Consider the following 14,132-nt stretch of genomic DNA (forward strand, 5'->3'; position numbering starts at 1 on the left):
GTTACTTTCAAAACATTCTGAGGTACTTGGCTTAACTTGGAGTCAAACTTCGTTAACCTTCAGAGTTGAAGATTATCTTTGGGAAGTAATGTATTTTCCTAAGAAATTTTAGGTAAACAGCATTTTTGGTAGTCTGATAGGTAACAGGCATTGTTGAGCACTGAACAATGTGGTTCTGTATTAATACCTATAGTTAACCAGGAAAGAACTCGCGGTCCTATATACAATGGCAGTTGGTTTGTTTCCCCTTTTCAGACTCCTGCTCCTCCACCTCCACCTTGAAGTACTCAGTCTCCTGTCTCTGCCTCCCAAGCACTCCCCATACCCTGGCTATGTGGTGATGGAGGTAACTGCAGGGCTGGTGCGAGCTACCAAGTACTCTCCAAGTGAAGTTCCGCCCGGCCCCGGCGATTTTTTTCTTAGCTAGGTTGTTTTATGGTGAAAGTCCTTGAAATCATTGACCCGAGGTGTTTCTATTTTTGAGGCAAACTGCTCTTTTCATCTGAGTGTTCTCTTCACCCAAACACCTCGTGTGTGTTTCTAGACTTCTCTGTACCTCATATTCTTTAGTCTCTAGGGTCTCAGTCCCTAGTCTACTGAGCCAGTTTTACAGGCTCAGCCGAAATAAGAAAGTGAAATGAACACGGGATGGACTTGATTAACCTGTTACCTTTGAGAACTTAAATTTATTTCCATCCTAACCATGTAATTTCCATTCATTTTAAACTTGGTTTCTGGTTCTTTTAAAGAATAGTAAATTGAGAGGCCAAGTGTGGTGCAAATGTCTGTAACCTTGGCACTTGGAGAAGTGGAGGCCTGGGCTGCAGGCGACTGACAAGAATCCAGCATTTGGGAGAAATTAGATGAACTAGTTTCTCCAGGTTGCCAGCAGAGTTGCTGAGGGGCTGGGGCCGGCCTGCTGTACAACAGGTAAACTGCTCTGGTCACAGGAGCCTGTGAGCTAGATCCCAGAACCCACACGTCAATGGAAGGAGAGACTGGATGTCACAAAGGTGTCTCCACACGTGCTGAGGAAAACAATGTCACACACGCCCACACACACAGAAAAGCAAATCCTAAAACAGGCCAAGTTTTTCTTAGTTCCTGTCCTTGGATTGAAATCAATTTTCATTTTAAAATTACAAGAAGTTTCAGGAACATCATTTTTTAAAAATTTCTTTTATGTGATGGGTGTTTTTCCTCCATGTATGTCTGTGTACTATGTGTATACCTGGTGCTCCAGGAGGCCATTTCCCCTAGAACTGGAGCTACCAACAGAAGTGAGCCTCCTTGTGGGTGCTGGGAACTGAACCCAGTTTCTCTGGAAGAGCAGCCGGTGCTCTTAACCACTGAGTCATCTCTCCAGCCATGAACATCAAATTTTGAGAGGACCCACTGTTAAGGTAAGTTGGTACTGAAATATAACTCTTATAAATACTTAGGATCCTCTTGTGTTCCGGTTCTGTTTTGATGATACTGTTCTTATGTGTGTGCGTGTGTAGAGGTCCCAGGACAACTTTTGGGACAGTTCTCTGCCCATCATGTGGTTTCGGGGATAGGAAACTCAGGTCAGCAGGCTTGGCGGCCTCAAGTACATTTCTCCCCCTCAGCACTCTTCTGGCCCTGGGAATATTACTTTAGATCAGTCTATGTGTATGAGTGTTTTGTCTGCATGTGCGTATGTGTACCACGCATGTGCTTGGTTCCTGCAGGGTTCAGAGGGAACGGGAGTCGCCAGGATGGTTATGAGCTAGCATGAGTGTTGGGAACCCATCTCGGGTTCTCTGGAAAAGCGGCTAAGTTGTCTTAGCTGTGGAGCCGTCTCTCCAAGCCTACACTGAAGTGGTTTTTAGGAAACAGTGGAATCCCCTCGCTCCTGAAAGTTGGTGACGGGAAACAGAAACCTCGAGCTGTTGAGGGATTTGAATTCTTTGCAGTCAGTGTGGCCGTGTCCTCGGTCTCCAGATGGAACTAATCAACACCTGCTTGGCAGCATTGCGAGGGTTACCTGAAATGTAACAGATGTGAAGTCCTTGGAACACAGTAGTTCCTCCATAAAATGAATTAAAGTTGGAAAGTCGTTTTAAAAACTAATCTTTCTGAGAAACCCTGTCTCGAAAAATTAAAATCTTTCTAGGTTAAGAAGCTACAGCCAAGAAAGGCCCCGAGAGCAAAAGGCCTAAGAAAGAGAAGGGTGATCTGCTCTCACAGCCGGTGTTCAGGATGGCCCCCACCCACCCCGGAAGCGGATGTTAAGGAAGAACGCTCATCTCAAAACTAAATGCGCCTACCAGTTTCCCTTTCTAGGATGTGGGATTAGAGTAATTTGTGAGGGAATGGTAGAAACTGTGGGTACCATCAGGTACGGGTAAGCCGGCCTATACACACATACCCACGAGTCAGAGCAACTTCATCGTCCCCGACACTTTATGACACACGTGACTGTCTCTAAGATGCCCACTGAGCCAGCCCAGTGCATCACTTCCCTGTCCCCAACAGTGGAGGTGGACCTGCAGGACTCTGCACTGGTCTTTCACACGCGCAGACTCAGAATCGGCGGGTAGCAGGGGCTCCTAGCAACCGGCTGCCCAGCCCGGGCCTGGGGAGAGAGGAGGTCGCAATGGACGAATCAGCCACCGCTGCCATCAACCCCTCCGGAGTACCAAGAGAAGACCTGGGACTCGGAGAGCCACTCCTTGCGGCCTCGGTAGGATAGTCCGCCCGTTCCCCCCCCCCCCCCCCCCCCCCCCCCCCCCCCCCCCCCCCCCCCCCCCCCCCCCCCCCCCCCCCCCCCCAGCCTGGTCTCACCGCACCCGGGGCCTTTTCCACATCCCTACTCCCAGGCCTGTTAGCTGCTTAGTTCTTACCCGGCCCGCACCTGATTTTCTTCGTTTTATTTGATTGTGAGTTGATTTTTTTTCCCTGCCGCCTCCCTTACCTTCTTCCTCCATCTTCCCCATCTCCCTTTTATTTATTTATTTATTTATTTATTTATTTATTTATTTATTTTTATTTATATTCCCCACAACCAGTTGCTTCAGTAGAGCAATTAGATTTCCTGCCCTTTCTCAACTGTTAAAGGATGAACTCTTTGGCAGTTCTACCATACCAGACGTGGTCCACCCTGCCTCCTACCTGAATACTTAAAAAAAGTAAATTTGGGTCAGGCGGTGGTGGCGCACGCCTTTAATCCCAGCACTCGGGAGGCAGAGGCAGGCGGATCTCTGGGAGTTCGAGGCCAGCCTGGTCTACAAGAGCTAGTTCCGGGACGGGCACCAAAGCTACAGAGAAACCCTGTCTCGAAAAACCAAAAAAAAAAAAAGTAAATTTGGGTGAGGGTGTTTAGCGTATCATTTGTTTTCTCCTTTAAAGTGAACTTAAAATGATCCATGGTGGGATTATAGATCACTTGCCTGAGCCAGAGGGACAGCTCCTTTCTCCTGGACTGGTCCTGTTTGCACACCTCGCCACACCATCTCACTTCTCTGCTTTGGAGGAAGATGGGAGAAACCTGTTTAGACCTGCCTGAGAGCATTCTCTGACCGCAAAACAAGCAACAAAAACCAGCAGGAATTTAATAAAAGAGCATGCTGGGTGGGAAGAGGTTGGCTCAGATGTATATAGCGTGGCATATCAACTGTGGGGATTCAGATGTATAGCATGGTATATGACACCTTGGAAATCCTCTTGTCCTTTAGAGAAACGCACGTTTCATACCAGCACTATAGAACTTGGGAAGCTGTTTCAATGAGAAGAACGTGAATTCCATCCACCATGTTTACCAGTGGTTCATTTTGGTCCATTCTTGCATGAGATAACCCTTACTTCATAGCGAATATTATAAACCGAAAGTAAAGTTTGATGTTTCAGTGATTTGTAATAGCACAAAAAGAAAAACTAAAGAGCTGGGTTCTGGGCACAGTGGGGCTGAATTTAGCAAATGTGGACTCTTCATAAGTCCGTATAGAGTGCTTGCTGCGGAAACCACCGAGGCAGATGAGCTGTTAAAAATAAAACCAACCATTTCTTTTTTTTTCTTTTTTTTATATTTATTTATTTATTTATTTATTATGTATACAATATTCTATCAGTGTGTGTGTCTGCAGGCCAGAGGAGGGCACCAGACCTCATTACAAATGGTTGTGAGCCACCATGTGGTTGCCGGGAATTGAACTCACTCAGGACCTCTGGAAGAGCAGGCAATGCTCTTAACCACTGAGCCATCTCTCCAGCCCCCAAAACCAACCATTTCTCAAGCAGTGATTTGGTAAATGTGGTTGTGGGTGTGTGTCTTTCTCTCCTGTCCCTACCCCGTCTCGAGATAGGGTCTCACTGTGTAGCCCCCTGGCTGGCCTCCAGGCCACTATGCTGACCAGGCTGGCCTAGAACTCACAGGGATCCACCTGCCTCTGTCTCACTGATTAAAGGTGTGCACCACCACCCCTCCACATCCAGCTAGTGCGTATTTTTATATTTCTGTGAGAAAGCACAATCCATGAAGATTGATTGAGCGGCTTTTCCCGTGTGCCCTTTAGCCACTGGGCAAAGGAATGGTGGCCTAATATCAATTTTTTAAAAAATATCTATTGTTCTTAGAACATCTCCATGACATAGGGATGCTCATTTTAATTTCACCAAAGGGATTTTAGATACTTAGAATCACTTAATAGCTTAACACTTTAAGGAAATAGTAAGGGTGAAATGTATCATCGTGTATCTCTGATTTTCATTGTAGCTAATTCGCTTGGTAGAGGCAATTTAGTTTCTTCAAGTAAATACTTTGTCATATGTAATGTCAAGAGATCACCTTCTAGAGAAATAAGCAGATTTTGTGTTTGCTCATAGAAACAGATCCGGAAGAGTTCATCTCTTGCTAGAGAAGGATGGTGGAGGGTAACATTAACGGTGTGTATATTTCTACTCCTTCCTGTTTAAACTCTTTCTGCTTCCGTTAAGGTTTTACTTGGTCTTCCTTTTTAAGTCAGCAGCGCCCAACTGTGAGAACGCCATCTGTCCAGACCTACACAGCTTACCTTTCCTACTTGTAATTTTAGGATTAGCACATTATGAGAAATTAGCTTTAAGTGTTGGACCAAGTGAGAGTTTAGAAGTCAGGGTTCCTGGTCCTTTACTGGGTCTCCAGGTAAGGCCAACCATGATCTTATGGTCTCTGCACATCCAGTGTGAGGGATTTGGCTTCTGATTGTATCGCTTATGACGGAGAAGCCAGTTTGTTAACATTGTGTTCTTAGTTAGGGTTCCCATTACTATGACGAAACACCAGGGCCAAAACTACTTGGGGAAGAAGGGGTTAATTCGGCTTATGCTTCTAGGTAACAGTCTTCACGGAAGTAAGTCAAGGCAAGAATTCAAACAGGGCAGGAACTTGGAGCAGGAGTTGATGCAGAAGCCATGAAGGGATGGGTGCTGCTTACTGGCTTGCTCCTCATGTCTTGCTCAGCCTGCTTTCTTATAGAACTCAGGACCAACAGCCCAGGAAAGGCACCACCGATAATGGGCTCAATCACTAATTAAGAAAATGCCCTGCACACTGATCTCCAGCCCAATCTTACGGAGGCATTTTCTCAACTGAGGCACCCTCCTTTCTAGCTTGTGTTAGCTGATTGAAGACTAGCCAGCACAGGTGCTCAGGGAGTAAAGGGCATAAAAACAGGCTGGTAGCGTATGAAAGAACGGCCAGTTCAGCTTTCTCAAGGGGCAGTTTCTGTAGTGAGGGTGTTTTCTATCAGAACGCTTCAACAATAGAGGTAAATTCCAACTGAATTAATTTTAAGAGAAGAATTGGGATGAGCTGGAAAGATAGCCATAGGAGAGCAGGAACTGAAACTTCAGATCCAGCCACTCAGCCACACTGTGGTCATGGTTTGAAGTACCAAATCTCTTCTTGGCCTATAGCCCCTGTCCTGTGCGAATCTCTTCTTGGCCTATAGCCCCTGTCCTGTGCGAGTTCACCCTCATCCCGAGGCTGGTGGTAAATTTTGCCTTACTCTCAAAAAGCCATAAGAAAAAAAAAACATCATATCAAAATCTTAAAAAAAAAAAGTAGTTAAAAGGGGTTAGAGAGAAGGCTTAGTGGCTGAGAATACTGACCGCTCTTCCAGAGGACCTGATTTACTTCCCAGCAACCACATGGCAGTTCACGACTGTCTATAACTCCAGTTCCAAGGGATCCGACACCCGCACACAGCCATACATGCAGGCAAGACACCAATGTACATAAAATAAAAATAACTAAAAAAAAAAAAAGGCGTACCTACTTTTAGGGGAGCCTTTAACTGTCTAAGAATCTGCTTGGTACTCACTGGCCTGCAACCTATGGTCAAAGAATGACAACTATATCCTTGCTACTCTTCAGCTAATTAACTTTGGGCTAGCGAGAAGATTCCATCCCCAGTCCCCATGTGGTGAAAGGACTTTTGTCCCCTGACCGCTACATGTACACTGTGGTACATGGCAGCCCTCACTCCACATGCACAAAATAAATATCTAAAAGGAGTTTATTTTTTTCTTAGATAGGATCTCACTCTATAGCCTTGACTGGTCTAGAATTCATTATGTAGACCAGGCTGGCCTTGAACTTGCAGAGTTCTGAGATTAAAAAGTCATCCGTAATGAAGTTTAAAGGTAGCTTTTAGCTGTTACCCTTGTACAGCGTTCAGCAGTTGCTTCAGAAAGGAAACAAACACAAATTTTATAAAATATTTTTCTATCAAGACTGTTTGGGGGTGGGGTGAGGCTGGAGACCTGGCTCAGCAGTTAAGAGCATAGGCTGCTCTTCCAGAGGACCCAGGTTCTGCTCCCACATGGCAGCTCACCATTAACTCCAGTTTCAGGGATTTAACACCCCATGCTGGCTTCTGTATGCACTGCACAAATGTGGCAAAACACCCTTATACATAAAATAAAATTAAATCTTAAAAAAAAAATCTGTTAGGGGCTGGAGAGATGGCCCAGCAGTTAAGATCACTTGCTGCTTTTGAAGAGGATCTGGATCCAGTTCCCAGCATCTTCACGGTAGCTCTCCATTGTCTATAACTTCAGTTCAGGGGATCCAACATCCTCTTCTAACTCCTGTGGGCACCAGACACACCTGTGGTGCACAAACTTACATGCGAGTAAAATGCTGATACACACCTTCCATCTAGCACTTGAGAGGCAGAGGCGGGCAGACTTCTGTGAATTCAAGGCCAGCCAGGACTACATAATGAGATCCTGTCTCAAAAATGAAATTAAAACAAACAAAACACTGATTCACATAAATAAATTCAGAATATTTGTTCAAATTGATAAAAATTTTTCTTAAATTTAGAGACAAAAACTGGCACGTAGCCGGTGCTTTCGGGGATGTCAGAGTCTTACGCAGTGGTCTTAACAACCGATGTCCGTTTCCCGCAGAATACTCCAATACCTGGCACTTATCACATAAAGACTTTTATTGAAGAGTCCCTACTAAATCCAGTGAAAGCAACCTACAACTTTAAAAACGAAGGGAGGAAAAGGATACCGCTTGTGCAGAGAAACGATCCAGTCCCCACCGACCTCCCGCAGTACAAGCCTCCCGACTTCCTGGAGCTGTTGAAGAAGCAGATGGCCTCCTATTCATTCAAAGACCAGCCTCGGCCAAACCCCACCACACTAGTTGACAAAGACGAGGTAAGGCGCTGCTATCAGATAGTGTTCTGTGAGACAAGGTGCCATGGGTATGCTGGGAAAAAGGTGCTTTAGACGCAGAGTATAAACCCCATCCTCAAGGATAACCCTGGGATAGCTCATTCCCTCCGGAAATCGAACAAGGCAGAAGATGGCTCAGCAGTCTGAACACTTGCTGTACTTCCAGAGGACCTGAGTTCGGTTCCCTGAGCCCATGTCAAGCAGCTCGCAGCAGTCCATAACTCCAGCTCCAGGGAATCCAGTGCCTCGGGCCTCCTTGGGCATCTGCAGTCACATCTGCATACCCACGTGCACACACACACACCTTAAAAGATAAAACCAAAGAAATGTAGAGATGGAGGAACAAGGGCTTTGGGACTTGCAAATGTGTCCAGAGAGATCTTTCCTGAGAGGTCTTAACCCAGGAGAGTGCTCACATGGGGGCAGGTCCCCTCACCTGGGCCATGCGCCACACACTAGTCTCTGGAAGTTGTAGATACAGTGGCTCCTCCTAAAGACTGCCTCTAGCTGATCAGCCTTCTTGGTGCCTAAGCTAAGCTTTTAACCCTCTCTCAGGTGGAACTCAGGGGCGGAGCCCACGCTCCACTCTCTCAAAACCCTGGAATAGCTTGACCCTTAGCACCAAAACCAGACAGAAGTGAGTCTGTAATCACAGAAGGGTTCAGTTCCACTCTCAGCCCCACCAGTTCACTGACGGCTCTGATAATGGAGCAATACAGTGCTTAGGGACTAAGCTGAGCCGAGGGAAAGTGCTTCTGGTCTAGAATACTCCAGTAAGGAGACAAGACACAGCATATCAAGAGTGCAGCGGGGGGAGCTCGGTGCAGGCTGGATGGAAACTGTCTAGTTAAGCAGAGTTTAGCGACCCTTGATTGATAAACATTTTCTTCTATGTGACTTTTTGTTGTTGCTATTGTTTTGGGACAAGGTTTCCCTGTGTAGCCCTGGCTGTCCGGGGAACTCACTCTGTAGACCAGACTGGCCTTGAACTCATAGAGATTTGCCTGCCTCTGCAGGGATTAAAGGTGTGTGTCCCCACCACCTGACATGACTCGTATTTTTGAAAAGAATATTTACGATGTGTATCTGTGTGCGGGGATGAGAGGTGTGTAGAGCTCCCTGGAGCTCCAGGCGGGTATGAGCTGACTGGCATGGGGGCTGGGAACTGAGCTCAGGTCCTCTTCAAGTGCTCTTAACGACTGAGCTGTCTCGTCAACCCCCTCTTGTGACTCAATGCTTACTACAGGCGTCCTCAGACTCCCTTAGCTAAGAGCCCTGAAGAAGGTTGAAGAGATGTTGTTTCCGTTTCGCCTGCAAGAAAATGGCGGTAAAGAAGAACTGAGTAACTAACTCAGCCAGGACACACAGTAAAATAGACAAGGGAGCTCCCCCCCCCCCCTTTTTTTTTTTTTGAAACAGGGTTTCTCTGTATAACCCTGTCCTGAAATTAGCTCTGTAGACCAGGCTAGCCTCAAACTCAGAGATCCACCTGCCTCTACCTCTTGGGTGCCGGAGCTGAAGGTGTATGCCACCAGGTCCTGTTCAAGTTTTAACTGAGGGTTTTGACCATAAATGCAGCCCTCTTTCCCATCTACCGTGGACTCTACCCACAATGATGGGGCAGGTAGGGTTAGATAGCTGAAACCCAAAGGATGCACTTCTAGGCCCTTGCATGGCCCTTTTTGAAGGGATGTGTACTAAATGGGTCTCTTCAAGGGGCTTTGACTCTGTCCATTTTCAGTTCTCTATGTCTTAAGAAGAGAAGTTACCGTTGGTCCTCAAGGTCCATGGCCTCGGGCTGAGCACAAGAGGCTGGAGCTGGGTACAGTGGTATATGCCTGTAATTCCAGACTGAGACTGAGGCAGGAGGATCTCAAGTTCTGTGATAGCTTGGGCTAGATACTCTGTCTTCAGCCCGGCGCTGATACTAGGCAGAGGCAGGCTGATCTTTGTTTGAGGTCAGCCTGGTCTATGTAGAGAGATCCTGTCTCAAAACAGAACAAAACAAACAAAAACTCCCTTGTCTTCAAAAGCAAAACTAAACAAGAAAGAGTTGTGATTGCCAAGTGAACTCCAAACTTTCCCCCAGAAATGGACACACGCACAAAGGAGTTGTTGCTAATGCTTCACCCCTCCAAGCGGCGAACAGAACAGACTGGAAGGTTTCTTGGGTAAACCCGACTCTGTCTGCTTCAGTGAACAAATACAAACCCTGGGTTATTCTTGGCTTTACGGCTTGTTATCAGGTATCCACGCTATGGGCCAGCCAAAGGCTTACTGTGGAAATATCACACAGAAGGTTGTGCCAGGCACGAATAGGAGCCTTAATTAAAAGACCCACAGATTTAGCTTACCCAGAGGGCTGGACAAGCATTCCGCAAGCACAGTCTTCCCGATTCTTTATTGTCTTTTCTCCTCCCCCTCCCCATGGCCCACAAAGGATTAAGTTCCAGGAGCTGGGAGTTGAGTGTTTTCCTATGTGAAGGTATCTGAGAATTTGTTCAGAAGGCAGACTGTCAGAAGAAGTGCTGTCTGCTCACCTGTACAACTCAAATTCTGATATTTCAATAGCCGACCTCGATGGAATAACTTGGATCGGGGAAGGCACAGTATTTATACATCCATGCCATTTGTTAAAATAGTAGGGCATTCTCAGTTTTAATAGCATATTGTTCATCTATATCGGTGGCTTTTTGTTCTCTTTTTTGGTATTCTGAGGCATAAATGTGTAGTCTCTCTTCCCCCAGCCTGCCTTCCCATGTTGCAGCTAGCCACATTATTTCTGGAAGCATTTGGCTTCCTTTGCTCACCGTCCATCCCTGCCACTCCCACAGAGATGACTTGCCAGCAGCCTGGCCTCTCGGTTTCTTCATCTCTCTTCTATCAGTAACTCACTTAGTTTTCTTCCTTAAGACTCATTGTTTCAATCCTGCATCGAGTCTTCTCCGACCGCGATTTAGCAGCCCCGCCCGCGCCTATTTCACCTGACCGCACTGAGTTTTCTTTTACACAGCTCCCCTCCCTCCCATGGTTTGACAAGCTCAAATTTCACAGTCGCAGTGCCCTCTCCCCATGTCCACTGTGGTCATCCCTCACTGGTCTGGCAAAGCCACACCTTGGTTAAGCCTAACTGTGTGTCTGGCAGCTGTGTTCATCTTATTAAGGAACATTGCAATTTTGTTTTTTGAGACAAGGTTTCCCTATGTAGCCTTGGTGTCCTGAAACTCACTCTGTAGACCAGTCTGGCCTCCAACTCACAGAGATCCGCCTGCCTCTGCCTCCCGAGTGCTGGGATTAAAGGTGTGTGCTGCCACTGCACACATTCTGGTTTTCAAATGGGCAGTGGACAGCAGCTAACGGCTCACGACAAGATGACTGAAAGAAAAAACGAGGCTTGGCTTCAACAAGTAATTCTTCACAAAGGCATAGACGAGAAAGAGAAATCATCGCCATTGCTAATGTGAACAGCAGTTGGTAACGTGTTTTGTAAGGCAATTTGGCAACCTAGAAATATTTTTTAATACAAGTCTTTTATTGTTCACAAAGACACCCTGGATCGTACTTATAATCCAGGATCTTGATTCTGGAGTGGGGTAACTCTGGTCTTACTCATCTGCCTGTTGCGCTGGTGCCTTTTCAGACACACAGATGCCACCCAAAACTTTCTGATGGCCTTGTTTTTAACTGTTGAGGCTTGCTGAGTCAAAGCTGCTGAATTTGAATCAAGTTCAATATCATTTCCTTCAAGGGTTAATTCATCCTTCTGAGCTTGAGAGACAGAACAAGCAACGCCCTACCTCATCTGAACATTGCGGATGTATTTTTTCACCCCCAAATTTTCAGATTTCAGCCAAAGACTCATTCTCCTGAATAACAACATTGATGGAGAAGCAAGCATACTCAGACGGCATCTTGAGACGGAAGCCCGGTGTAGCATCTTTGATCATGTTCTGAACGTGACTGTAGACGGTTCAGACAGTGACCAGTTCCCTTCTGTTACCCCACGGGAGACTGAGCACTACACTGGTTGATGGACATCCCTCTGCAGGGTTCCTCGGGACCCTTCACAATGACTGTGTGTCCCTTCAGAGCCAGCGATGCTGACATTTTCTGGAATGTTGACAGTCTGACAGCTGAATGGTCTTCATTCTCACTGTCGATGGGGCAAAGAGCAGCCACCTAGAAACAGTTAAAATACAAGTAGCCTGAACCGTGGCGACACCAAGTTAGGTTGTCTAGGGAGCATGCTTGGTTCGTGAGATCTACAGCCTCACTAGACCATCGAGTAGTTATGTAACACGGCAGCACCGTCTGCATGTCATGTGACAAGAGGACCGACATAGACACCAGACGCTGCTAGGCACCCTACTCCAAACAACGAGGCGCTGACATGAGCGCGCCCCGAGTTACCATTAAGTGGAGAAAGGAATATAGAACATTTACAGCCTAATCCATTTGCGGATGATGGGTGACGTTTGTCTCCCCTGTTTCACTAGAGATGACGCCTACTGGGGAGTGGGGCTAAAGGGCACAAAGAGACACCCTCTTCGTCCTTCTGAAGGGCTTGAGTTCTTTCTAGAATGTGAGTCATGGATGTTCTCAATTGTGCTCATGTGTAAAACAAACAAACAGAAACAAGCCAAAACCCCGAAGCTTTTCTCTGCAGCGCTCTCACTCTTCCCGCCTCTAGGTTCACTTCCTGGCTCGGGAATATGTCTATGAAAATAGCTGCTAAACAAATGAAGTTGAAAATGGCCTGAAGCATCTGTCTTGATCCGTGTTTTTGTTGCCTGTGAGAAACCCAGGTAATGACCAGGACATGAATTGGTGATGCTGCAGAAGGAGGCAGCCAGGCTAGAACCCTTCCCTGACCAAGTTGATGGAACCTGGTCAGGAGGGGGTCCCGCCATCACAAGAGCCCAAGTGGTAACAGCTTGAGTCGGATCCGGATTCCATGGCTGGGAAGAGGACGGACACCTAAAGTTGTCCTCTGCCTCTCCACGCACGCCACTTGGTATGTGCACACCATACTCTCACACACAGACACACACACTCATACCCACCCACCACACACGTGTGCAATACACACACACCACACACATGCGTGCACACACATGCTATACACACACACCACACGTGCACAATACACACAGGCACTGGGAGCAGGGGAGGGAGTGGGAATTTGGATTGGCATTTTTTTAAGTAATAAACAAATTAAATAAACAAAAAAAAAGAGAGAAAGAAAGGCTGCCTGTTGGGGATTTACTGCTGGAGTGGACTTGCTGCAGGGAGACTCTGAGCCTGGGGCTGTTTCAGCAACACCCTCCAAAGCTGAGGAGTAAAGAGAACAAAGACTGAAAAACTCCAGAGTATCCAAGCACCAAGAAATGTGTTGGATGAATCTGAGGGGAAGTGGAAGGAAGGGAAGAACTATTAAATTTTTTTTTCTCACAGTATTTGGTATCAAGCAAAAACTCTGAAAGAAGCCGAAGGTGAAGAAAACATCCACAGAGGAGCCAAGTCCTCCACCCACCTCTTCTACAGACCCCTGCCAGCAAGGAGAGACTGGGACAGAGTGTTTAAGTGTTCAGAGAAAACAGAACAAAACCACCAACCTAGACTTCTGGGCTCCAGGAAACTGCCTTTCAAAACCAACAAGAACTGAGGACATGTATCACCAGTAGACTCTGCAAGAAACATTTAGAAAAAGTGTTGGGGGCAGGGGTGATGGTTTAATGTGCTTCTATTCAAGCAGGAGGACACCCCCACCCCAGGCACCATGATTAGGAGCTGTGAGGGTACAAACTTCATGTCTGTATCCCAGTTCTGGAAGGCGGACACAAGGAGCATTCTTGCAGTTCACTGGCTAGCCCACCAGCCAATCAGTGTGCTCTAGAGTCAGAGGGAGACCCTGTCTCAGAAAAATAAGTGGAGAGCCACTGATGAATCATGTGTATTGACCTCTGGTATTCTCTCTCCCTCCCTCCCTCCCTCCCTCCCTCCCTCCCTCCCACCCTCCCTCCCTCCCTCCCTATCTCCATCCCTCCAGCTCTTCTCCCCCCTTCCCTCCCTCCCTCTCTTCCTCCCTCCTTCCCTTTCTTCCTTCCTTCTTCTCTCCTCTCTTTGTTTCTTTGTACTAGCGATGGAGCCCAGGGCCTTATGCATGCTAAGCAAGTGCTCTCCCACTTAGCAAATGCCCAGTCTGAAAGCTCAGGTCCTTAGTGGCTCAGATGTACTTTTTCTGTGGCATCTAAAGAATTACTTAATCCGGTTTTATTCTTTCTCTGATATGCACCCGAAGCTCAGAGAGGGAAGGGGAGTTTCCTAAGGGCACAGAGCATGTTAAGATAGGAACTTAGACGTGAGCCAGGTGTCCCCAGTCTACTTTGCCCCACTGCAGCTCCCACCATTTGAATGGGGAGATCCCAGGAGTGGCTGCA

At 46.9% G+C, this 14,132-nt stretch overlaps 1 protein-coding gene and 1 pseudogene across 1 annotated transcript in view; one reads left to right on the top strand and one right to left on the bottom strand.

Annotated features, from left to right (window-relative positions):
• The first annotated feature begins 2,620 nt into the window (after positions 1-2,620).
• The window catches only part of Stpg4 (sperm-tail PG-rich repeat containing 4), a 47,759-nt gene continuing 36,247 nt past the window's right edge, over positions 2,621-14,132 (top strand). Inside the window, exons 1-3 of the mRNA XM_050145998.1 lie at positions 2,621-2,707; positions 4,846-4,905; positions 7,417-7,674. Coding sequence (XP_050001955.1) covers positions 2,621-2,707; positions 4,846-4,905; positions 7,417-7,674 — 405 coding nt within the window. The remainder of the gene's footprint in view (positions 2,708-4,845; positions 4,906-7,416; positions 7,675-14,132) is intronic.
• On the bottom strand, positions 11,298-12,009 carry LOC126504140 (60S ribosomal protein L9-like; annotated as a pseudogene).

This window comes from Alexandromys fortis, unplaced genomic scaffold (genome assembly GCF_014885135.2).
Source record: "Alexandromys fortis isolate MF-2015 unplaced genomic scaffold, M_Fortis_MF-2015_v1.1 scaffold_42, whole genome shotgun sequence".
Classification (NCBI taxonomy): Eukaryota; Metazoa; Chordata; class Mammalia; order Rodentia; family Cricetidae; genus Alexandromys; species Alexandromys fortis.